This window comes from Ipomoea triloba, chromosome 2 (assembly GCF_003576645.1).
Source record: "Ipomoea triloba cultivar NCNSP0323 chromosome 2, ASM357664v1".
Taxonomy (NCBI): Eukaryota; Viridiplantae; Streptophyta; class Magnoliopsida; order Solanales; family Convolvulaceae; genus Ipomoea; species Ipomoea triloba.
The window spans coordinates 25,189,523-25,216,698 of NC_044917.1; the positions used below are offsets into that span (position 1 = coordinate 25,189,523).

The following is a 27,176-nucleotide window of genomic DNA, read 5'->3' on the forward strand; positions in this document are numbered from 1 at the left end:
ATTCTTTCAAACTCTGAGCCTAATTTAATCACGGACACGCCTCTCGAAAAGCTGTCCTTTTTCCGGGGTGGGGATTAAATGACTTTAAAATTCTCAGTATTCACTTGATGTAACGCTCCACGTTTGCTCATAGCCGTCGATCGTGCTTACCACAAAACGTCAGCCCAAATGGACGGGCAGCATTAGAAACCACCGTGCACCGCAGATGCAGGGGATAGTTTCTTCGTTCTGGGCCGGAATCAAACAGCTGTCAGCGGCAGATTCCGAGCCGGTTAACTCGGACAAATTGAAGCCGGCTCTGTGGGCCCGGGTCACTGTACTTATGAAACCGTACTGAGGTTTCCTTATCGATAAGCGGAGTAGCGTATGGGTGATAAGCAGAGGTTCTTATCTCCGTTCATGTGGTCGCCTCTTCATATAAAAATCACCATTTCCTGCAAATTATGTCGTGCGACTATTTTATTTTTTCTCCGCGATAGATTAGAGAGAGAAAGTTCAAAGTTGCGATATATATAGAGAGAGAGAGCTGAGATACATACATACATGCATATATAGAGAGAGAAAGCTGGGATAGGCAAAGGAAAAGCTTCTGCCTCGAGCTCGTCGTTTCTCTGCTGCTTAGCATTTCCAGCGGATCTCTTCTTCTCTTCTTCTTCTTCTTCCTCGGATCTCTCTGTTTTTCTCTGGGGTAACTCTCACCCACCTCAAAGCTCCGTTCTTTCTCTCTCTATATGTATAATAGTGGAAGATTTACTTTTCAACTGCTTTCTTTTTTGCTTTTATTTTCCATCTCTCTCTCTCTCTCTAAAGTATATGTTAGATACTTCTTGACTTGCTTTTGGGGGTTTAAATTTTTAAAAAATTGTGTGTTTGCCCATTTTCTTTGCATCTTCGATTCCGATTGATTTAAAGCTGCTTTCATGTCCCTGATTCTTCTACATGTGCATTGGGACTGTGGGTTTACTGCTATTAAGATGATCTTGAGTGAAAAAGGAGCTCACTTTCTTGTTAGATTGAAGATCACTTCAATGATCCCAATCTGGTTTGAATTTGATTTTTCTTTCTGTCTTTTAGTTTTACTTCGTGTCCAGGATTAGTTTAATTTTAGGACAGTTCAGTAATTATTTTATTGTTTGCCTTGTTTCCGGCAATTATTAAGCGCCTGGATAGATTAATGATTAAATAAGTTTATGGGTAGCTGAAAAACATATTTAATTATTATGTATTTGGGTTTTATGCTATTAGTTAATTAATTTATTCATTCGGAGTTTTGCAGATCTGGAAACACATGCCATTTTTTCTCTGGGTTTGAAGGCTTGGTAGCTACAATGTCATCTCTCAGCAGAGAACTTGTGTTCTTGATCTTACAGTTTCTTGATGAGGAAAAGTTTAAAGAAACTGTTCATAAGTATGTGCTGTTTTGTATTTGCTCTCTTGTCAGTTTCTGTGCTTTCTTTGATGGCTACTTTTGCAGTGACCTAACATTGTTGGATGGCATTTGAAATGATAGGCTTGAGCAAGAGTCTGGGTTTTTCTTTAACATGAAGTACTTTGAGGATGAAGTGAACAATGGAAATTGGGATGAGGTTGAGAAGTACCTCTCTGGTTTTACCAAAGTGGATGACAATCGATATTCAATGAAAATCTTCTTTGAAATAAGAAAGCAGAAGTATCTTGAAGCATTGGACAAGTGAGTTTCACTTGATTCGAAATCGTTTCCAAAATTTTCTGCTTTAGTTATCTGATACCTCAATTCGAATATGTGAATTTGTTATAGGCGTGATCGGTTCAAGGCTGTTGAAATCCTTATAAAGGATCTTAAAGTTTTCGCTTCTTTTAATGAAGACCTGTTTAAGGAGATAACACACCTTTTGACATTGGAGAACTTCAGGTAGTAAGTCACTCAAATTTGTTTGGTGATGGTATAGGAATTGTTTTAAGGATGGCTTAATGCGTTGTGTTGTAGGGAGAATGAACAGTTGTCGAAATATGGAGATACCAAGTCTGCTCGAGCGATAATGTTGGTTGAGCTCAAGAAACTCATTGAAGCAAACCCCTTGTTTCGTGACAAATTGCAGTTTCCCAGTCTCAAAAATTCAAGATTGAGAACGCTTATTAACCAGAGGTGACGTTTTAAGTGCCTTCAAAGCTTCAATTGTAGACAACACAGATGTCATGCAATGGTTACCAAACTTCATTAATGTAATGAGTGTCTTTTAAATTATTGCAGAAGACTATTTGAGCTACCGACTTTAATACTCTTAAATTGATAAGTTTATGATCAAAGATGTGGAATTGGCAATTTTATTGAATTGAATATAGTTTTTGGGCCTTCAAATGGTGTGAGAATGTATTTGCTTCGAAATGTAGCCAAATTTAACATTGTGATTCTTTTAGCTACGTGGACTGATAATTTTAGTTTCCACTCGTAATATAAAGCAAATGCATAGTAGAACTAATAATGTGCACAAAATGCAGTTTAAATTGGCAGCACCAGCTTTGCAAAAATCCTCGGCCAAATCCAGATATTAAGACTCTTTTCGTTGATCACTCTTGTGGACAACCAAACGGTGCACGTGCTCCATCACCTGCAAACAATCCCCTACTTGGATCGGTTCCAAAACCTGGAGGCTTCCCTCCTCTTGGTGCCCATGGGGTTGGTCTTTCTATTGATATATATCTCGTTAACTTGATGAAATACATAAATTTTACTTATTGTCTACTATTTCTATTATCAGCCTTTCCAACCGGCACCCACACCAGTTCCAACTCCACTTGCTGGTTGGATGTCCAATCCACCTACGGTGAGTCATCCAGCTGTTTCTGGTGGACCTATAGGACTCAGTGTTTCATCCATTCCAGGTATCTTCATCTGTTTTCCATATAATGCCATGCAAACACTTTCCAACACATTTCCACTTGAAGGGTCTATATAAACACTTGACAATTGATTGTGTTCATTTTTTTTAATCGCAGCTGCTCTTAAGCATCCAAGGACCCCTCCAACAAATCCTTCTGTTGATTATCCGTCTGGGGATTCTGATCATGTCAGTAAAAGACCAAGGTCCCTGGGAATAAGCGATGAGGTAGGTTAATTTCTCAGATGTGTATATCATTCAAATCTGCATTCTTAATATTTTCTGAATAAGTAATGTAGTAGCTTGATGTGTATGTTATTAATTCTAAGTTCTTAACATGTTCTGAATTTTAGTTATTATTTGTAATTTAGGTTAACCTTCCTGTCAATGTGCTGCCCGTAACATTCCCTGGGCATGGTCATAGTCAAGCTCACAGCACACTTGATGACCTCCCAAAGAACGTAGCGCGAACACTTAACCAGGGATCATCTCCTATGAGCATGGATTTTCATCCTGTTCAACAGACACTGCTTCTAGGTTTGTATCATATGAATGTTTGGTCCTTTGCTTTTCACAAACTCTCTTTGTGACATGAAGTTTGTGGATATTTAAGAGGAACTATGGCAGAACTACTGCTTTGAAGAAAGTATCAAACTATTTATTCAAGTTTCATATGTTTTAAGGAAAAATGTTACATCAGCAATTTCAGGGGCAACCCAACCAAGTTGGTTAGGCTGTTGACTTGGCCTTCTTGGTTTGAACCAGTCAGCTTTGGGCAACCTAGGATGGTTTACCTTCTTGTGGTCCTTTGCCGGCTAGGGTCACAAGGTGGGGTTTACCCGTGTACACTTGTAGGTTTCCCTTGTCATTCAAAAAACTCTCACCTGAAAAGTGTTTCAGTAGATTGGAATCTTGCAAGAAAGAAAGTGCGGTAGATGTGTGAGTCAGATGAATAGTTAGGCCTATTAAAAACAATATTTAGTGTAATAGTGCCCTGGTGTAGAGGGTTATATAATGTGTTTTTTTTTTTTTTTTTCACAATTTGAGTTAAACTTGTATACCCTGTGTTTATGCATCAGTTGGCACCAATGTTGGGGAAATTGCATTGTGGGAAGTTGGTTCACGGGAGAGGCTGGTAACACGGAACTTCAAGGTTTGGGACTTGAGTGCATGTTCAATGCCCTTGCAGGTGCGGTTTTTTTTTCTTCATAAAACTGAAACAATACTATTATTTATGTAAAACCCAAAGCAGTTCAAATTTATCTTTTGAATCTGAAACATCAATCTTCCTTCCTGAATTCAGACGGCTCTAGTAAAAGATCCAGGTGTCTCTGTTAATTGCATAACTTGGAGCCCAGATGGCTCGTTATTTGGTAAGCTTGGGTGAATTACAGGCCACTTAATACACGTTTACAATGAAGTGGACTATCTGAGATATTCTGCTCCTATCTTTTGCAGGAGTTGCATATTCGAGGCATATTGTACAAATATATTCATATCATGGGAATGATGATGTGCGCCAACATTTGGAGGTACTATACTCATGCTGCCACTTTACCCATTATATACTCCTGCCCAATTTTGTTTGTTACACTTCCCATTTTGGGAAATCCCAATAACTGTCACTTTTGAGAAATTTACTACCGTACATGACAGGACAAACTTCACGGAATGGAGATTTTTTTTTTTAATATTCTGAAATTGGGATTGATGAATGTTTGATACAGATTGATGCTCATGTTGGTGGTGTAAATGATCTCGCATTTTCTCATCCTAATAAGCAACTCTGTGTGATTACCTGTGGAGATGATAAGACCATTAAGGTTAGACAGAAAAATGTGTTTTTATTAGCAGCAAATAATTCATGGATATGTTGTAAGTCTCTGGTTTTTGCTGATCTATAGGTTTGGGATGCAACAAATGGTGCAAAACAATATACATTTGAAGGCCACGAGGCTCCGGTCTATTCTGTGTGCCCTCACCATAAGGAGAATGTTCAGGTAAGAATCGTGTTTCTTTAAATGTGATCCTAAGCCTTCAAAGACTGATTGATACTTTCCCGTAATACCGAACTCTCCTTTCTGTCTTAGTTTATCTTTTCAACGGCATTAGATGGAAAGATAAAGGCATGGTTATATGATAATATGGGATCCCGAGTAGACTACGATGCTCCTGGTCGCTGGTGCACAACAATGGCATACAGCGCTGATGGCACAAGGTTGATTCTTTCGACACGATGTATTATTGCTACTCTGCACATATTTTTGTATAAGTTCCTAACGTCTCACGTTTCCTTTCCCTTATGTTTGGGGACGGGGGTGCTTGTTTGGGTCAAATTAGACTTTTTTCGTGTGGAACTAGCAAAGATGGGGAGTCACACATTGTCGAGTGGAATGAAAGTGAAGGAGCTGTTAAGAGGACATATCAAGGTTTTCGAAAACGGTCATTTGGTGTTGTGCAATTCGATACCACCAAAAACAGGTATTTGGCAGCCGGTGACGATTTCTCCATAAAATTTTGGGATATGGACAATGTGCAAATGTTGACCAGCATTGATGCAGATGGAGGGCTCCCGGTAAGTTTATAAATTTAAGGTTGACTTGCACTCTGATCTTCCAATGTAGTATTTTGCTAAGTCTTTGATTTTCTTTGTTATAATCAAGGCAAGCCCTCGAATCCGATTCAACAAGGATGGAACTCTATTGGCGGTTTCTGCTAATGAGAACGGAATCAAGGTTTTGGCAAACACTGATGGTATTCGCTTGCTACGCACATTTGAAAACCTTGCTTATGACGCCGCTGCAAGAGCGTCAGAATCTGCCAGCAAGGTATGGTTTTTTATACGTTAAAATCTTGACGGGAATCTCGTTATCATTCTACAAACTGAAATGTTTTCTACTTCTATATGCAGCCTTCGGTAAACCCAATCTCTGTAGCATCGGCTAGTAATGCTGGATTTGCGGAAAGGGTAGCTTCTGTTGTTGGTACCTCTGTTATGGTTTGTATTATGCTTTCGTTCTCTTTCCTTCGGCTGTCTATATATCTTTGAGTATAACGTATAGACGTAGTATCTGACTTTTTGAATTTTTCTTTTGTGTCAGAATGGGGATGCAAGAAACGTAGGGGATGTAAAACCAAGAATAGCCGAAGAAACTAATGACAAATCAAAGGTTTGGAAGCTCACTGAAATTACTGAACCTTCTCATTGCCGGGCATTGAAGCTTCCCGAGAATTTACGAGTTACCAAGGTAATATATACAAATTCAAGCTTCCAGTTAGTATAAATCTTTCCAATTTTTTGAGGCATTGTCCAAGAACTTTCTTTGAAGGCTTTTTAATACCAAATAGTATGCTATATGACAATGAATTCTACATCTTGATTCGCGATGAAATTTAACAGATATCGAGGTTAATATATACAAATTCAGGCGGCGCTTTATTAGCACTAGCGTCAAATGCCATTCATCTGCTATGGAAATGGCAACGGGGTGAGCGTAATTCAAGTGGCAAGGTAGGATAGAAGCAAATGAAGTGGTTTCGTCTTTACCTGCAGTTTTGGATTTGAATGGTTATTGAGAATTGTCCATCTATAATGTAGGCAACGGCCAATATGCCACCTCAATTGTGGCAGCCTTCGAGTGGCATCTTGATGACAAATGATGTGGCTGACAAAAACCCGGAGGATGCTGTCCCGTGTTTTGCTTTGTCTAAAAATGACTCTTACGTCATGTCTGCATCGGGAGGAAAGATATCCCTTTTCAACATGATGACATTCAAGGTCACAAATCAAATCGTTGCCATTTAAGTTTCTTGGCTCTATGGTTGTGCATTCATTTACATTTGACTCTCAAATTCTTATGGAATGCAGACAATGACGACTTTCATGCCTCCCCCACCAGCAGCAACGTTTCTTGCGTTCCATCCTCAAGATAACAATATCATTGCTATTGGCATGGATGATTCTACAATTCAAATATATAATGTTCGCGTGGATGAGGTATGATAGAAATACTTAATTCAAGCCGTGACTCCTTTAGGATCTTTCGTATCTTAGTATCTTGAACTCTCAATCTATTGTGCATAGGTCAAAAGCAAACTAAAAGGGCACTCTAAAAGAATAACTGGCCTCGCCTTCTCCCATGTACTAAACGTGCTGGTTTCATCGGGAGCTGATGCACAGGTAAGAATGTTCTTTTTCATAGAGATTGTAGCATTGGATTTATGATTTTTTATTTCATGTGGCTTTAACCTGTACATTGATGATTGCTTCAAGCTTTTCGTGTGGAGTTCCGATGGATGGGAGAAGCAAAAGTCCAAGTTCCTACAGCTTCCAGCCGGGAGAGCGTCTGTACAGTCGGACACGAGAGTACAGTTTCATCAGGATCAAATCCATTTTTTGGTTGTTCACGAGACTCAGCTTGCTATATACGAAGCAACAAAGTTGGAATGCGTTAAGCAGGTAAGCCCCCCTTTGGTTCTTCTTACTCTAACGACCATATTTGCAACTATTCTAACTCGTTCTTTTCAGTGGGTCCAACGTGAGGCTGCTGCTCCAATATCTCACGCAACATTTTCGTGCGATAGCCAGCTGGTATACGCCAGTTTCTTAGATGCAACTGTTTGCGTTTTCACTGCTGCAAATCTCTGTCTAAGATGCCGCATTGCACCTTCAGCTTACCTTTCCCCTAGTCTCAGGTACTTCGAGATCACTGCACCCTGCACTGTAATACACTTCCAGCAATCAAATTTTCCTAAAAAAACGTTGCTTTCTCTGTTTCGTTTTTCTCCTTAATCAGCAGTTCGGGTGTCCATCCACTCGTGGTGGCGGCCCATCCACAAGACCCAAACCAGTTCGCGTTAGGGCTATCAGATGGCGGTGTTCTTGTGTTTGAGCCGCTGGAATCAGAGGGCAAATGGGGCGTGCCTCCCCCGGTTGAAAACGGATCAGGAAGCAACCTGCCATTGACAACTCCAGTCTCTGATCAACCTCCAAGATAATCAAAATAAGTTATGGGTCTTGAAAAGTTTGATGTACATACTTGCTGGCTGGATGCAGCAGCAGATACTTTAGTTTCAATCTGCCTGCATTTGCTTCCTGTAGGAGACTAACCTGCTGATTTCTCAGTCAAAAACTTGGAATCCCCTCCCTCTTTAAATGGTTTCCAAAATAATGAAATATGACTGCATTTTGGTACACTGAACCTTTGATATAGATGATGATCCAATGGCTTCAATTTGAAGTTCAAATTTTATCTCAAGACTCCATTATCCTGATTTAACCTCAACCTTGTTTTTTTTGGGTGCAACCCAGAATTGAGAATGGTGACTAATTTTCTCACTGAATTATAGACACCCCTTTGAGGGTGAAGTAGTTGATCTGAAAATCTTAATGTTCGAAATAGTGATAAATTTCCTTTCCTCACTGAATTGTCTCCTTACTGGATTATAGACACCTTTAAGGATGTAATAAGCACCTCTAAAGATGAAATAGCTTATCTGAAAATTTTAGACAATTGATAGTGTCATCTCATCCTTTAATTCTTCATTTCCCTACCCCATCCAACAATATTTAATACAAATAACATAAACTGAGTTTGTATTTTACAAAGTATGCATTTTACAAAGAGTTGTATGTTATGTTTCGAGAGAAGAGTCCAACTTATAAAACATAAAATACAACTTTATAAAGCATAAAATACAACTTTATAAAGCACATTGATGCTGTATTGACAAAATTTTACTAGTAGCAAATCCATGCTAGTAAATATTATTATTTTTTAACTTAATAATATAATTTCAACTTGCTAAAAACACATATAATAACCTTAAACAGCAAACATCATACCATTGCAGAACATTATACTGTCCACTGATGGGAAATATGTACAGAGAGATAGAAATAGTGATGAGATGAGATGAGAGAATGCAATCCCTCCATATTCCATGCCATGGAAGCTTTTTATCTACCTTCTTTTTCGTATGAATTCCATACAAAAGAGAGCTTCACATCCAGCATGGAACACAACAGAACATAACAAACGTATTTACAGTTCAACAATTGCAATAGTTTTATTATTGGTCTATGTACAGCAGCTTCTCAATGCTGATTAGATATTTAACGTTCCCATCTTGTCCAAGTCATTAGGGGGCTTTCATCCAAATCATTCGGGCCTATAATTCACCAGATTCGGGAGGTCAGTGGACTGGAGTTTCTTGATGTCGTTTGCGGTCACCTTGCATGACTCCAGTGTAAGTGACTTCAGTTTCTTGAGTGGCTTCAGATGTTGCAACCCCGCACTCGTTATGCGAGAGTTTGATACATTAAGTGACACCAGCGATGTCAGCCCTGTACCAAAATGGACCATAATAGTCGTAATACAAAAACAACTTGCAGTTGAAAGAGTTGCACACTATAGATAATATGATTCCCCTTGTATATCGATAGTATTCGATTCTTTGTGCAGGAGTGCCAAGCTATTGATAATAACGTACCGGAAATTGTTTCCAAGCTTCTATCTGTGAGGTGACTGTTCTGTGAAAGATTTAGCAAACTGAGGGCCGTGAGATCTTTGATGTTTTTCACGCCTGCATCAGTCAAGCCTCCACCGCAAATTTCCAGAGATCGCAGGTTTTTGAAATCTATATCAGCAATAATCAGAAAAATATGAGAGGATAAGCAGTCAGCACTTGTTTATTATAATAATATAAGATTTGGCTAAAGTCACTCAACTGGGCTATAATGTACATAAGCCAAAACAAATTAAAAGATTGAATCCAATTAATTAGTTAATCTAACCTATAAACCCGACTCTTAACCCTCCCCCCTCCTGAAACGAAGGCTCTGGACGCCACCAATACCATGGATAGACGGCCAAACCGCACTAAAAGACTGAATCCAATCAATTAGCTAGTCTAACCCATGACCTTATAAACACATGTTCTCTCTTATATTTTCAATGTGAGGCTCTTAACATTTATAATACTACGTATGTAAACAAACAAAATAAAGCGGCAGAAAACTAATTCAGGCACACGGGAGTGTGCACACACAAACATTTGATAAAGGAAAAACACGCGTTAAAATTTTCGTTTAGAGTTACTGGTAACATACGCTTTAAATAGTTTGTCCCGGAATCAGTAATACGAGCTCCAAAGAGATCCAAATGCATTAAACCAGTCAAACCTGCACATATCATTGCAAAAAGCCGAATCGTTAATAAGGACATAAATTAGCATAGACATGGAGAAGGCAGCAATCTTGAAAAATGCTTACTTGTAAGAGCTGCAAGCCCAGCATCAGTAATCTGGCGAGCATCCAAATTAAGAGATCTCAGTGACGATAACCCCTTCAACTTTCTCAAGCCATTGTCCGTTATAACAGTGAACGACAGGTTCAAACTCTCCAAATGGCTTAACCCTACAGGATACATAGCACATATTTCAATAAAAAAAACAGAAGAATTAGTACAACTCGCAAGTCTGAAAATGGATAAGATCACTAGTTATAATGGCGCCAGACATTATTATTTTGCAATTATAAGGAAACAGTGCAAACCTGCGAGATATTGAAGTCCACTGCTTCCAACTTCAGTATCAGATAACTCTAAACACTTTAAACGTTGAAGGCCTGAACTTAGACATTATACAAAATCTGAATCATTATACAGAAAAGTGAAATTTGAAAAATGAAAAAAGTATGGTAAACTGTATAAATTGTGACTTTTCGATTAGAAGTATAAAGTACATTTCATTGTTAAAGTGAGGCAAAGAAGTCCTTATAACAATAACAGGTGCCAAATTACCAGCTAAATGGACCAGTCCTTCGTCTCCAATTGCACATGAATCCAAGTTTAAGGTCTCCAAATTTGTTAAACCTGCTTGAACCAAGACATGAAATTGTCACTGAATATTACAAAGTTGAAAAATCAAATTTCAAAAGAAAAACAAATGCACTTCATCTTTAAAATTATTCAAGTACAAACGCATACTATATTAAGTGTAATGTCAAATGACATTCAGCGAAAATGACCATTGCAAGTAGAAGTCCCATTCCAATCCCACCCCAACCTTTCTTCAGTGAGTCGCAGAAAAATAGCATTCACGGAATAGTTTAAAGTTTATTAGATTGAGTTTGTAACGCATCTAATTCATGAGCTGGGGGAGGGCATTTCCACATCAATCAGAATAACCAAAGGAGAAATTCACCTTTGAGGTGTACGAAAATGGCATCTGAAATTGCATTGAATCCCAAATTCAACACTTTCAAACTCTTTAGGCCTACAGAAAACATCATAAGAAATGGTCATCTTTAGCTCCTACTTTTCACTACTCTAAGATATTTTGAAGCACTTTAGTAGCATATTACAATGTTTAAGTCTAACTCACTTGAAAATTTATCACATCCATCATCGGTCAAACGACATCTGCTAAGGTTCAAATATAAGAGGGCACCAAGGGCTGCATAAACAGCAAAGCGGGCATTAAAAGAATTGAGGCTCACTTAGAAATATATCTAGATAACATAGCACCGCCACACCAATAAAATGAACTCTAGGTTTAATATACTCAATAAAAACATCTCCTCTCAACAATATAATAATAGAACTGCAAAATTAAAAATGAATAAATATCACGCTTCTCAAGCACCAACTTGTACCTTAACCACTGGGAGCGAAAACAGTCTTATTCTTAAAATGTGTACCTGAAAGAGACTCCAAGCACGCTGCAGTAATGGGGCAACCTTCCATGTTCAACAGAGCAAGTTTGTGCAAAGCTGTTAGGCACAGAAAGAAAGACACAGGAAAACTAACCAATGAGAAAGTCCCTGATAGAAACACTAACTTTATGAACATCACGGTTCATTTCTCGGTAAGTCCAAGGATGGTGAAGTTGGAATTCTCAGATTATTAATCAGATATATTAACATATCTCCAGGTAAACAAGAAAGGATCAGCTCAATCAATACATTCACATCAAGTTCTCAAATGCCCCATTAACTTGGTGGACAGTTTATATGGTATTATAGTTTAGCATTCAATTAATACCAAAAATAACAAAAAAGGAAGTTAAACATTTACCATGTTTCCACCATAACACTTATCTCACTCCCATTAGCATGAAAATTGAATATTATATACTTCAATTTACAATCTATCTTCTTAAATATGCCTAATGCAGCAATTACAAAGAATCCTTTCCTCAATTAATTCATTTCTAAGAATAAATAGAGCTACCATCATAAGAGAATTCAGCATGACACAATCCAGTAAGCTGTGTACCTCGCAGAAAAGTAACACCATAATCTGTCACCTTGCTGGATGAGATTTGTAAAACTTTCAAATTTGTAAGACCTGAAATTGGGGCAAGACACGGATAAATCTGAATCAGGAGGCTATCAGAAGAAATTTACATATTTTACTGATATAAAAAGCAATACGAGTACTTTTTACATTTTTCCAAAATTGCTTTTGTTATCACAGCTCTGATAAAGACACAATGGTCTATACTGTTCATAAAACTAATAAACATACAGAATATTGTGCAAAATTATGTATATATACATAAACATATCAATAAGTCCTTCAACACCTATTCCAGATCCAAATGACAGTCAATCATTAGTTAAAAACTAAAAACTGCTCCATATGTCTCATGGACTTCCTTTTCCTCTGTTTTGCTCTAAGACTCTATGATTTGTACTTCCCTCTTCTTTTTTCAAGTGACAAGTGAGAAAGGAAAGCAGCAAGGAATTAATTAAATAACAATACAAGAATGAGATACCAGTAAGAGGCTTCATATCAGAATCCGTGATGCAATTGCAACAGTTGACATTCAGAGATTCAAGTTTGGTTAGGCCTGCCAAAAGATGAGGTATGATACGTTTTAGATTTTTTGTTGACATCAGTCAATTTTTCTCTAGATATCCTATAATGCAAATAGGAACTTCCCTGTATTCTATATAACATTAAAACGTAACAAAACTGGATGAATCAGGAATGAAGAGTAGCAAGTATTAAAATTTATTATTAAGCTTATAAACATGTATTTTCTATCCATGCTTGATGCTTGTTTAATTGATCTCTAGATTTTTATTTCATTTTAGATTTTTTAAATCAAGAATTTTGGTCTGACTATAGCAGGTTAGTTGAACATGAATAATACATCAAATACAGAGAAAGACGAACAAACCTCTAAGGTGAATGAGCCCTCCATGGATCTTAGGGCATCTCTCCAGGTCCAATTTCACCAAATTGATTAAGCCAGATAGAGCACCCATTCCCTGAGCAGAAATCATGGTGTTTCTTCTAAAACTTAGACTTGTCAAGTTTGAAAAACCTGAAAAGTTGGACCAAATGTTCCAATCAGACACCCATAGTTTCTTACCCATAAAAGTAAAAATGACAAAGAAAGAAAATAAATTTTCCTTCATCTTTTTCCGCCTCACTTCTCTCTCTATTTCTCCCTCTTTTGATTTGGGAAGTGCCCTTTTCTTCCTTCACTTTTCTTTTAAAGTTTCAAAGATAAGGTCTAGAGTAGGTGCTGTCAGCAACTAATTTGTGCTACTGCACATCCAGCACGAGGAACATACCACTAACATGCTCCAGTCCATGGTCTGTAATTTGGTCACAATAGTTACAATTTAGTCCTTGCAGATTTTCGCAATCTTTTAGCTGCACTATTCCAGAATCAGTGATATCAGAAGCAGAAAGATCCACGGATAGCAGGGAAGAACCCTGTGAAGAGATTACATCCATCCAAGTATCATCAAGGCAAGGATATTCTCCCAAATTAAGATCCTGCCAAGAAAATTTAGCAAAATCAAGAATGTCAGAGTAACCAAAACCAACAGATACAATTAAGGTACACAATATCCTAATCCAGCAGTTTTAACTCTACAAATATGAATACAAGATACCTGAAGAGCGCAATCTCGAAATGCTTCAAGAATGACTTTAGTTAGACGTTGTGAACAAACCAATTCATCAAAGATTTGTTGACTTATGTCCCTTGGCAACATAGAGAAGGTGCTATATTTGTCAATGTCCTGTCATAACAAGAAAGAGAACTTCTGTTCACGCACAGAAATCACTTTCATGTTGATTAAAGCACTAATGAGGGAAACGTACTTGACAAATTTGATAGATGCACAATTCCATGAGAGAAGGGCAATTTCCATTTCCATGCCTAGGATCTATAGATGACCGCGAAATTGAACTTCCTAGCCATTTTGAACTACCACTCTTGCAATATCGTCCTGAAACTCCTCTACGTATGCTGTCATCCTCAGCCAGTTGGTCTCTCTTTCTAGAACAAACTCCCCCCATCTGATACACTATTGTTGCTGATTCACATTTGCAGATCACAGGTGGAATAGTACATTTGGCTGTTAAATTTTTAAGGCAGATATTCTACAGAGTCTGCACAGCACAAATATCAAGAATCCAGTGTTATATTTCCTCAAGGAATTCTCTCTAATGTGTTGGCAACTAAGAGATCAAAACACTGTCATAATAGTGTGCTTCCAAGTAAAATATAATGGATGTACACTCTCTATAAAGAAAGAAAATCTTAACTATGTAGCAACAACTGTTAGCATATGCACATCTCTCATTAAATACAGAATAAATTTAGAATAAAAGAAAAAAAAAAAACAAGTGTGCCTGTGTGATAGAGACAGAGAAAGGGTTTTAACATAACAGGGGATTCAGGACTGCTTGTACCCTTCCTGGATTTCGGGCAGTTCATTTCAAAACAAAAACGGATGAATTTCCTCCTAAGTTAATGGTAAGATCATTTCACTGTGGGCCAGATTCCATCATTTGACTGGGAGTTGATCTTGAAAATTTTATGAAAAGCCCAGTATGCTCTCCAGTTTAATCAATTAAGACTAAATCATCTTTGAAGAAAAAGATTAAAAGAAAAAAACAAAAATTCTTGGACTCTTATCTCTCTTCTCTAGCTCCTCTCCAAATCTCCAGTACTCTTCATATCTTAGTGGCAAAATGCTATTCCTTACTTGTCATTTTCATTTTAGTAATAAATACTTTCCTGTTTTGGGCATTTTTCAATGGAATCTGGAAACCAGCTATGGGGTAAACAACCACACCCTAACACCAGGAAGATGATTTTTGTCCAAAAACTATTAAGGCTGATTTTAATCAATCATAAAAGCTCAAAAACTAATGACTTCATTCCATTTGCAATATTCAGAAAAACTAAAAACAAATTGGAAAACTTACACTAAACCTCTGTTGCTTCGTAATCCGAATATCACAACTACAACTTTCAGATAATTGAACAAAGTACACCTTATTCTTATCTTTAGATGACAGACTATTGTTAAAGACTTCAGAAAAATTCAAAAAAACCATCTTTTTCACACAAGGGGGGACCATCTTTAGCTTTGATAACTAAAAGGATGTTTCTCACCCTCTCCATCTCTCAATCACCTTTTGCCTTTTCTAAACCATAGTGAACAAAAAACAATAAAGCAAATTGAAAGAATGGGTGCATAATTTTCAATTAAAAATTACTAGAAAAATACAATCTTTACTAGTGATTATATTTTCATCACAAATAAAACAAACTAAAACGAAAAAACAAATACGGAAGGAATTGATTTCCCACTTCATATAAAGGACTCTATTCGAAATCAAAGGTAATATAAAAATAAATAAATATAAATATAACAGAAACAGAAGCAGTATAACAGTGTAATGTATCAACTCGTGTACTCAAACTACAAATACGAGTACGATCATAAATCGATTACAATCAATAAAATTAAGGAAAACCAGAACCTTCAACTCTGGAAAACTGAACGATCAATTTGTTTAAAGTCTGGAGAGAGAGAGAGAGGGAGAAGTGGAAAGTTTCAGAAGGAAGTGGAGACGATGAAGAGGCAAAAGTACAAGTATGAGAAGCCGAAGCAGAGGTGGAAGCAACGGATGAGCGCCACGTGGGAGCAAAGAGGCTCGGAGTAGGGTGGTTTGGGAAGTGAGATAATTTAGGGGAGTGGGATGGGCCCCACTTTAATGGGCCTTCTTTTTCAACCCGACTTTATCCATTGGCTCTGAAAATCTGATATTTTGTGGGGCCCATCTTGGATGATAATCTACGCAATGTTTATTTAATTAAGAATTTAATTATATTAATTAATGTGCTAATGATAAGCCTTTGGATTTTGTAATGGATCTTAGTCTTTGTTTTATTTTTTAATCTTTAATTTAAGGTTTTGTAATACATTAAATATGGTAAAGAATCCGGCTTAATCAAGCAAGGTTTTGGATTAAGATCATAATAATTTACTCCCACGTCATTATTAATCATGTCTTAAGAAACATATAATATTGGTTAGCGAACACTATATATATATATATATACTTTGTACAAACCCTAAGATGGAGCTGAAGATATCATCCCTTATTAATCAATGTTTAAAAGCTATTATTAAGTATATCGAGAATACTATATTAATGTGCACTTTTTATCATGGAATAAAGTTTCATATTTACTAAATCTATAAAAAATCAAAATTGATGCGAGTTTTAAATATGATAATTTTAATTAATGGAATAAACACATCACAAACTAAATAAATATAGACAAAATAAAACACGAACATGATAAACTATAATAAAGTCATTTGACCATGAAAAACTCTTTCGGACTAGAAATAAATACTATATAAAAGTATCACGTACACTAAATACATGTCTAAGTGGACTATTACAAAGCTATATAAGTTTGATAATTCGTGTTTCATATTCGTTTTCATGTCGTATAACCAGAGACGGAGTTAGTGTGGGGCAGTGGGGGCAGCTGCCCCCTTCCACCACCCCATTCATTTATATATATATATATATATATATATATATATATATATGTATGTATATATACACATATATAGCATTAAAGTGTATATAAACTGTATATTTATGGTCAAATTGTTAATAGTTTGAGTAATTTAGTTGGTTGAACTCCAAACTTGACGTTAGAAAGCCTATGTCACAGGTTCAAATACATTTTCACCCCATTCAAGTATATTTTTGGCTCTGACCCATTATCATGTAATCTATCAAAAACATTATAGTGTAATTTATACTGTATTATATATTTTAACTTTATTATAGATGTTTGATATTTTATCATTGACATTTCTAATGTAATTTAAATTTTCCCCCCACTCAGTCAATTTTCTAGCTCTGTCCCTAGCTGTGTCCTAAGGTATTAACTGGTTAGACACATATACAAACATGACTTGTTAAGCTTAATGGATCAAGAATGCATATATGAAGACACGATAAATTAACAAGTTTTGAATTTTGCGAATTGACATGATACAAAATGACACGCTAACCATTAACCTTAAAAAAAAAATTTAATTGACAATTTACCCATTTATCTAGTATTGCGATAAAATGCATTATAAATTATATAAAATATATTATCATATTGCAAGTATGAAATCTAGTTTCATATTAGTATTAATAGTTACTAGTATTTTCACTCGTGCGTTGCACATAATGGATTTATTATAATATTTTAAGAATATTTAGATCGATATATAATTATATAAATTTTAACATCGAATAGTATATAGTGCAATTCATGAAATGAGTTGGATTTTTTAGTGTTTTCTTGGCTTAAATTAGTGTAAATGATTGTCCAATTATCAGTGCAATGCACGGATAAATTTTTTTTTTATTATATATTTAGATAATAAAATTGAAGATGAAATTATAAAAAATTCTAATATTGAACGTGTTCATTTATTTGATTATAAGATTAGTGCAAAAGTATCACTCAATTAATTGAATAATATATGATTTGTTTGTCTAAAATTATCTTAAAAAGATGGATATGCAATATGACTTATGTAATTATATTATTACTAAAATAAATATGGGAAAAATGAAAAATAATTTAATTGTAATTATTATAAAATAAATTCAAGGGAAAATGACACATTTTCCCCCTATGTTATGTGCATATAGCACTTTTTCCCATGTGTTATTAAAGTGGCAATTTTCCCCCCCCTGAAATGTTAAATTGACATTGTTACCCTTAAAAATAATTATTTCATTTATTTTTCTTCTCCAACAAATTATTATTTATATGTATGGATGATCATGATTCGGTTCGAACCTAACCAAACACTGTAACAATCATACCGAAATAGCTTATTATGGACGGTTCTGGTTACGATTCAGAATCGAAAAATTTAAAATTAAATAATTGTTGAACCGTAAACCGGAACTTAGCCACAGTCATATATAGTGAAAATGATCAAACACTTATTTTGATAAATCGGTACGGTTCGGTTCCAATTTCGATTTTGAACCGCCAATCAAAACTTATGTATTTATTTATTTATTTTTATAATTTTATTTCTTATTTAAAAATAGTCTAAATTAAAAAATTATTTTATTTTATTTTTTTGATTCTGAATCATAACCGTAACCGTCTATACTATTTAAGTTCAATTGCTACAGTGTTCGATCAGGTTCGTATCGAACCATGATCTTCCATATATATTAGTAACAATTGATTGGAGAATAAAAATAAATGAAATAGTTATTTTTAAGGGCAAAAATGTCAATTTAACATTACAAGGGAGAAAACTACCACTTTTAAAATAACTGAGGGGGAAAAATAGCCACTTTAATAACACAGGGGGGAAAAGTGCTATAAGCGTATAACATAGGGGGAGAAAGTGCCATTTTCCCTAAATTCAATGACCAATGTTTAGTTTAATTACCATAATAATTATTAGGCAATTATTATTAGTCAATTACACTAATATATGTGCAATTATTATACTTTTATACCTTAAGTATATTCATTTTCACCATATCACATTTAATTTTTTCTTCCTCCTTCATATCTGAATGAATTAAGTGTAATTATTATAAAAAATCCAACAATTCATGTTTAATTGTAATTATACTAATGTCCGTCTAATTATTAACTTAATTAACATAATATCTATGTAATTAATTTTTTAATTACCACAATAATTATTAGGTAATTGTACTAATATTGTGCACTTATACTTTTAAACCATGTTTATTTGTAATCATACAAATATTCATGAAATTAGTAGCTTTTTTTTAAAACCAAACTGATAAAGATAGATTAAAACAAGTGAGAAATAGAGTTCGGAGGGATTGAATCCCAGTACATTGGTGCCTCTTGAGAGAAGGCCATTGCAGCAAGGGCGTGAGCGCCCTGGTTCTGAGCTCTAGGAATTAAACTAACTGAACAAGAAAGAAAAGATGACATAAGGGCCTTAATGGCATCTACTGAATAACTAACATATGAAAATAGCTCTGTATGAGCCGAAACTAACAAATCCTTGAGAGTGGAACAGTCAGTGTAAACGCATATAGACGCGAGCCCCCGATCCTTGAGCTAAGATAAAACCTCCTTACATGCCAAGGACTTCGCCATTAGGGGGGAAAAGCAAGGCGGTAGGCATGCATTGAACGCTGCAATGAAGTTGCCATTGTGCGCCGCCAGAACCGCACCCACTGTGGCAGTCTTCATCCGGGGGCAGTAACCAACGTCGAAGGATCACCGTGGGGGACCAATCCCTGGTGGCGTTGTCGTGATCGTGTGCGTGAGCTGCTGTTGCGGGTCCTGCACAGCGTGAACCTGCTTCCATGCGGCAGCTGCTGAGCTGGCCATATCCTCCATACACGAACCGGAGCTAGCAAGAAAGCATCCCACACCGCATGGTTCCGCGCTCTCCAAATGTGGTACAACACAGCTAACATAACAAACATATCCTCCTTGTTAAGCACGATCATTGCATTTCGAAACCACACAACAAAATCATCATCAACCACACTTGGTACATGCAATGAGGATTCATGCCAAATAAGCCTTGAATAATCACACAAAACTAGAGAGTGCATGATATTCTCATGTAAAATACCACACATAGGACATGTTGGTTCTATCTCCACCCTCTTTAAAATCAAATTGGTAGTGGTGGGGAGAACATTAGATAGTGCTCTCCATACAAAAATTTTCCATTTAGCAGGACATTTAATCTTCCATAGATGTAACCATCTATCATATGCCCTAGGGGGATTTACAACATCACCTATAATACGCTTGTAGCCCTCTTTCACTGTATAACACCCTTTAGGGTCACCCGACCAATACTAGGAGTCCTCGTGATGGGGGCTAACCGGGACTGACATTATACGATCAATATCGGCAGCAATAAAAATATCATGTAGAATAGAAAGGTCCCACGTACCAGTATTAGGATCGATGAGCCCAGAAACTAAAGAACCATTTAGCACAGCAGGCATGGGAGTTTGAACCATAGGAGACGGGTCATCTGGTAGCCAGGGGTGACCCCAAACCAAAGTGGAATTCCCATCACCAATTCTTCTCCGTACACCACTGTATACTAACTCATGGGCAGCCATGATGCTTCTCCAACAGAAACTCGGGTTACTACCCAAAGCCGCATCAACAAAAGAGGTTTTGGGGAAGTACCTGGCTTTATAAACTCTTGCCACTAGAGACCGAGGCCTTGTTAGGAAGCGCCAGGCCTGTTTTCCTAACATCGCCAGGTTGAAAGCTCTCAGGTCTTTAAACCCCAAACCACCATACTTCTTTGGGATGCACAGCCTATCCCAAACCTTCCAATGTATACCCCTCTCATTCCCAGATCCCCACCAGTACCTGTTCATAGCCCTTTCAATAGACAAGCAAACGGACTCCGGGAGCAAAAAGACACTCATAGAAAAAGTTGGCATTGATTAAACAACACTCTTTAGCAAAACCTCCTTCCCTGCCTGCGAAATTAGCTTTTTACTCTATGAGCCTATCCTTTGTTTTATCTTATCCTCAATGTATGAGAATACTACTCTCTTTTCCCTCCCAATGAAGGAGGGAAGGCCCAAATACTTCCCAAAGTTAGGAGCCTGACCAACACCCAGCACTAATGCCACATCCTCCCTATCAGCCTCCGTTGTGTTCCTACTAAAACACACACTCGATTTGTGAAAGTTCACAGCCTGGCCCTACATACTCTCATAATCAACTAGACACTGCTTGATAACTCCTGCCTCCTCTACATTAGCTCTGAAGAACAGAAGACTATCATCAGCAAAGAATAAATGTGAAACAGGAGGCGCACCTCTGGCGACCCTACACCCATGAAAAGAACCCCTGGCCTCCGCCTGTTGTAATAGTAGAGACAGGCCCTCAACACAAATAATGAACAAATATGGGGAAAGAGGGTCCCTCTGACGAATACCCCGTGTGGGAACAACCTGGCCAACATTACACCATTAACCAAAAAATTGTAGGAAACCGTGGTAACACAAAGCATTACTAGATTCACCCATTCAACAGCGAAACCCAATGCCAAGAGCATCTGGCGTAGGAAATTAGTAACTTAATTAACATAATAGTTGTTAGATTTTATATAGTACGGAGTAATAGTTTGGGCGGGAAATTGCAAAAGTAGTATTTTGTTTTTATTAGTAGTAAGTATAGATCAATATTTTGTTTTTATTAGTAGTAAATATAGATATTGATAGATTTATAATTAAAATAATTACATTTAGAAATTAAAAAATTAGCATTTAATTTTTACAGAGTATATAATTAAGAGTTAATTCCAGCAATGGTCCTCCGACTATGTTGATTTTTCAAAATTAGTCCCCGACTTTTAATTTGGACAATTTAGGTCCCTTGACTTTCAAATTCTTTCCAATGTTGGTCCTTTCGTCAAATTTTGGTTAAATTGAGGTCAAATGAAGGGGTAAAATTGTCCGTTCACTTGTATACTCGTATTTCTTATGTCCTATACGCTATATATATGAATATAATATTAGTCGAAGAGACTTCGACTGAGATTATATGGCTTCGATTGAGACTTTGATTGAGATTATATTCATATATACATCGTATAGGACATGAGAAATACGAGTAATAATACACTAAATAGGTGAACGAAAATTTTACCCCTCCATTTGACATCAACTTAACTAAAATTTGATGAAAGGACCAACATTGGAAAGAATTTAACAAGGGACCTAAATTATCCAAATTAAAAGTCGGGGACTAATTTTAGAAAATCAACATAGTCGGAGGACCATTGCTGGAATTAACTCATATAATTAATATAGTGCATAAGTATATGTCTGTATGTATTTTTAAAAAAAATTCTAAATATATATGAAGACAAATTTTGTTAATTTTATAATTTTATTTTCTTAATTATATTTATTATTTTAATAATTATAATTAAGGAAGCTGCATATACAAATTAAAAGAATTTAATTATTAAATTTGTATGAATTAATATATACTATAACTATATTGATCATAAATTATTAAACAATGAATTATTACCATTATTTTGCATTCTTTAATAAAATTTTAGTTATTTTATGATATTATGAGTATAAATCATTACAATTATAAATCATTATTATTATTTTAAGCTTAAATCAATACAAATATTAATCTTTACTGTAATTTAAATATAAAATTGAAAATATATACAATTAAATTAGAATAAAATAAAATAATTTCAATTTTAAAATTTTTGAATTGAAATACAAAATAAATAAATTTAAAGATATCTACAATATGAAAATATTAAATTAATTAGAACACTTCAATTCTATATAATTAGAATAAATTTCACGTATCAAATTTTTACTTGAAATTTTCATTTTATTTTATTAGAATATAAAATTACGCATACATAAAATATGTCAGTAATATGCATAGTCCAAATATATTGTATACATATCATTTAATATAGATACATGTAGAAGATCATCATTACTATTATTTAATTCATTTAAGTAAATAAATAAATGAATAAATATAAAGCTTGATGTTGTGGTATGTGTGGTGAGTGAATGTGGAATGGAAGGTGTTAAAACGAAGAGTCAAGACTCCCCGAGTATCGTGTCTCTCAAGGATGACAAATTGGAATGAATATGTGTTGGCATTTAGGAGGTTGAAAAGGAAGAGTTACGGGAATAACTAAGGCTAGGATTCATTTTGTAAGAAAGTAGAAGGTTAAAAAGGATTTTGTAAAAGAAAAGGAAAGGTGGAGATTGGGGCTCGAGGCTATCCTATGTAGTCTACCATCTTATGGTTTCGTAAGCAAATGACGTGGATTTGACTAGGGAGTTCATGACACTTCACCAAGTGGCGTCACACTTGGACTCCCACATCCTCATTCGGTTGGGGCATTTCATCGAACACCTTGTCTACCACTCCTCTCGGGCCTCTTCCTTTCGGACTAAGGGCGGAGATGTGGGTGAGTTGGACTCGTGAGTGGCCGCTATCGCGCACACACCCACTTTCACTAGGTTTGCTACCTAATGTGGCCACACTTAGGCACAAAGCTTAAAGAACATCAACCACACAAGTTTATCATCCAACATTAAAAAAGCTCACATTTCTACAAGCAATTTCATATCAAATCAACCACATAGTTCAGCCTCGGGGCCACCAATCCCCTTTCTATTCTACTCTAGCATTAAAATAAAGAAACAAGAAAAAGAGATGAAAATCTCAAAGAAAGCAAGCATTAAATTAAGACATTGAAGAGAAGAGTACCATCCAAGATGAATGGATCCTTTACATCTTGTTCTTGAAATTTCAATCCTTCTAATCTTGCTCTTGAATCTAATCTAAAAGGGAAGGAATTTCCCCCCAAGAGGGGAGAAAACCCTAAGGAATTTCATATCTAAACTATTCTATGGCTCCTTTTTTAGATTTTTGGGAAAAAGGAGTTTATATAGGTGACAAAAAGCCAAAATTCCCTTGTGGCCCTTGTGGCCCGACCACGCATGTCACCACGCGTGGTGGAGGGCGTGGATGGCTACTGGAAATGTTCCACGCCCCTCCACACGCGTGTTGGGCTGCGTGGGAAGATCCTGCTTTGCGGCTTCGTTTGCCTTTTGCTTTGTTTTAGCTTCAAATCCCTTTCTAATCTGCAAAATACTTCAAAACTTTTCCTAAAATGAATATTAGAAGATTTTAATCACATCCGAGCTTAAAATGCATGAGATTATTATGATCGGGTGGCAAAACTTTACACTTTTATCCCATTTTAAACCCTTTTTATGTACTACTCTTGATTCTTATCAAAGCTCAATGAAATAAACCTACAAAATATGTATTTACACCAGTTCATTACAATTGTCTTCGACAAAAAAAAAGATTACCTTAATCATTTAACACTAACACCTCGTACAGTCGAATCAATCGTACCCTTATTGTCCAAGCAGTACTTTAGACATTTATTTCATTGGAGTAAAATAAAAGTATGAGTCATTATGGACAGTATGTGGCTGCAAAAAAAAAAAAGAAAAAGCAAGAAATACAATGAAAAATGAGAAATTAATGTATGATTTATATATTAGTTTCGAAATCAATTAGATACAAATTATATTATGAAAGGTATAAAAAATGGCTTAATAATTATTGTGCATTAATGCCGGAAATAAAAAAAATTATTCTTTAATTATAATTATAATAATATTATATTTTAAGTATATAGGCATATATTGGATTAGGATTGTGTGTGTGTGTGTGTTGTGTGTGTGTGTGTGTGTGTGTGATCGTAATAATTGCACGAAAGAAGTGATGAGAATTACCATAATAAATTACTATAAATAAAAATTAGACAATTATATTAATAATTAATTATTAAGATAAGTATTTGCAAAAAAAAAAGGTAAGTATAATTTATTTTGTGCCAATAATATTATACCTTAAGTATTAACTATTAATTTTATTGTTGAATACAAATTAAAAATTATTAAACATTATTTATGGTAATTATTGTGTCCCGTGTAATACTAAAATTATTAGGTAGGATTTTTATAATTAAGGTATTATTTAATTAAATCGAAATTATTAAAACTAATGTGTCCACAATACAAAATACATTACACTTGCCTTAATAATTAATTATTAATATAATTGCCTAATTTAAATTTACAATTATAATAATTATTTATGGTAATTAGTAGGCATTAAAAAAGGGATAAAAAAACCAGCTTGGTTAGCGTGAGTGGCCAAGCACTCTTGTCCCTTAAGAGAGGTCGGGAGTTCAAACCCCTTGTATGGAAAAACCTATCTTTGTCTAACAAAAAAATGGATAGAAAAACAATAAGAAGATGAAAGCATATAAAAGATGCATACAATATTTTAAATAAGACAAATTAATATAAAATTTAATAATTACTTTAGAATCAAATATAGAAAATATTGATTTCATCTACACGAAACCGTGGCTTCCTACTACACGACAATTAATTATTATTACCATAAAGCAATATTGTAATATGATTTAGACAATTATATTATAATTAAAATAAATATAGAAAAAATAAAGGAGAAATAATTTAAAAAAAGTAAATATAGTGTCAACTATTATATAATAATTAGAGCAAATTGCCATTTTGGTCCACTGACTATAGGGGTCCTGTTAATTGCAGTCCAAGACTTTCAAAACTGTTAATTGCATACCATGACTATTCAATTTTTATCAATTTTGATCACTCCGGCCAAATTGCTGGTCAATTGTCGCCGGAAGTTAAATTAATGAGGGTATTTTAGTCATTTCACATCTTTATCTTCTTCTCCGGCGAACCAATTTTTTCTCCTCCTTCTCCGGCGTGCCAGACAACCATGGATTTGTGTACAGAGCTTAAATTAAAGCTTGGTTTCTCTTCTACTCCGGCCACGGTGTTGCGCCGAGCTTGTTCGGAGGAGGAGCAAAGCGAGAGGAAAGCTTCTCCAGTGAACCAGGTAGCCACATCGACATCCGAAAGCCTTGAAAATGGGAGTAAAGGCGCTCTTATTTCTTGGATAATAGCAATACCAATGGCAGATGGCATTGTAGCTTCATGTACTGTAATTTTCACTACTCCCTACCTAATACTTCTCTTCCACCACAAATATGATTTTTATATTGTTTATTTCTTTGTTCTTTGTTCTTCATGTATTGTCATTGCAGCTTCATTGCAGTAAAGGCGTCGTCTTCTTGGTATCGTTGCAGTAAAGGCGCAGGTAAGTATACTCTGTAATGGTTTACGTTGGTATCGTTGAGAGATCTCATATCTCGCCTTCAATTCTTACAGGTCCACAATAAGAGCACTGCGAGAAGAAAAAAAGAATTTGCCGAAAAAGAAGAACAATTCGCCGGAGAAGAAGGAGAATTCGTCGGAGAAGAAGAAATAATGGTGAAATGACTAAAATACCCTCGCTATTTCAACTTTTAAAATTCTCCGGCGAAATTTGGCCGGAGTGACCAAAATTGATAGAAATTGAATAGTCATGGCATGCAATTAACAGTTTTGAAAGTCGTGGACTGAAATTAACAGGACCCCTATAGTCAGTGGACCAAAATGACAATTTGCTATAATAATTAATATTACATGTCAATTTATAAAGTTGTAATATGATTTCTTACTAGGCAGTGAAAAAAGTGAATGAGAGAGTCACCAACATGGGAATAGGAGGGAAACAGTGCAAAATGAAGAATGTATTTATAGGTAGGGAATGTGAGAATTATAAATTTGTATAAATTTTCAAAAGGAAAGTGTAATTATTTTTTAAAAGTTTTTAAATAATTTCTAGTCAATTAGCAATATTCGTTTCCTTTTCTAATTTGCCTAATTTCCGTTTCCTTTTCGGATCCTTTTATATTTTCAATCAATTAGTAATATGTGTTTCTTTTTCCATTTTACATTTACTATTGTTTGGGCAGAAATTTCACAAAGGAAAATTTTATTTTTATTAATATATATAGTATAGAAGTATAGATAAATATTCAAATTATTATTATTGGTGTAAATAATAATAATTAATAAATTATTATTTCCTTATAAAAGTACGCATAATTTTCTCATTTATTATGCAAAATTTGTTTCCATTATTCTCACAATTATAATGGTTTAATTATTGTCAGAATTTGGTAAATAAAATTTTGTTACCAATTAAGCTTTATTTAATTTTTTTATCAATTAATTAATAATATTTGTTTGGGTGGGAAAGTTGAAGATGAGAATTTTACTTTTATTAATAGTATAGGTTAGGGGTGTTGGGAAATGACTAATTGACCATTTTCAACTAATTTGATCAATTTTAGTTGATTAACCAAGCTAATCAACCAAATTTTATATTTGGTAACAAGCTGATGAAATATGTGAAATGCTGATTTTTGAAACATTACATTTAATAGTATTTCAAGGTGGTGTTGTGGAGAAAATAATTATTTTCTCTTAAATGTTCATAATTGATGGATACCCCCAA

At 35.3% G+C, this 27,176-nt stretch overlaps 2 protein-coding genes across 4 annotated transcripts; one reads left to right on the plus strand and one right to left on the minus strand.

The window, feature by feature from the left end:
• Positions 1–461: 461 nt before the first annotated feature.
• LOC116009992 (topless-related protein 1-like) lies at positions 462–8,116 on the plus strand. Of its 2 annotated transcripts, none has more exons than XM_031249229.1 (26): positions 462–688; positions 1,277–1,408; positions 1,511–1,690; positions 1,778–1,891; positions 1,967–2,125; positions 2,479–2,656; positions 2,739–2,862; positions 2,977–3,086; positions 3,230–3,395; positions 3,938–4,047; positions 4,162–4,231; positions 4,317–4,390; positions 4,586–4,681; positions 4,763–4,858; positions 4,949–5,076; positions 5,199–5,433; positions 5,522–5,686; positions 5,770–5,856; positions 5,960–6,106; positions 6,259–6,369; positions 6,457–6,636; positions 6,727–6,855; positions 6,943–7,038; positions 7,132–7,317; positions 7,387–7,553; positions 7,655–8,116. In XM_031249229.1, exons 2-26 carry the CDS (start codon positions 1,329–1,331, stop codon positions 7,854–7,856), a joined length of 3,390 nt encoding a protein of 1,129 aa, XP_031105089.1. In that variant the 5' UTR covers positions 462–688; positions 1,277–1,328; the 3' UTR covers positions 7,857–8,116. The 2 variants fall into 2 exon arrangements, with proteins under 2 accessions (XP_031105089.1, XP_031105090.1); XM_031249230.1 differs by having other exon boundaries at positions 7,658–8,116.
• Positions 8,117–8,678: 562 nt separating this feature from the next.
• On the minus strand, positions 8,679–15,802 carry LOC116009996 (internalin A-like). 2 transcript variants are annotated; one of them, XM_031249234.1, is made up of 16 exons: positions 15,659–15,802; positions 13,985–14,275; positions 13,774–13,902; positions 13,447–13,654; positions 13,047–13,193; positions 12,639–12,713; positions 12,137–12,208; positions 11,560–11,631; positions 11,244–11,315; positions 11,064–11,135; positions 10,661–10,732; positions 10,414–10,485; positions 10,132–10,275; positions 9,970–10,041; positions 9,351–9,497; positions 8,679–9,204 (listed from the first exon to the last, which is right to left on the minus strand). In XM_031249234.1, the coding sequence occupies exons 2-16, from the start codon at positions 14,180–14,182 to the stop codon at positions 9,020–9,022; spliced, it is 1,737 nt and encodes a 578-aa protein (XP_031105094.1). In that variant the 5' UTR covers positions 14,183–14,275; positions 15,659–15,802; the 3' UTR covers positions 8,679–9,019. The 2 variants fall into 2 exon arrangements, with proteins under 2 accessions (XP_031105094.1, XP_031105095.1); XM_031249235.1 differs by lacking the exon at positions 15,659–15,802 and adding an exon at positions 15,098–15,304.
• Positions 15,803–27,176: the final 11,374 nt, after the last annotated feature.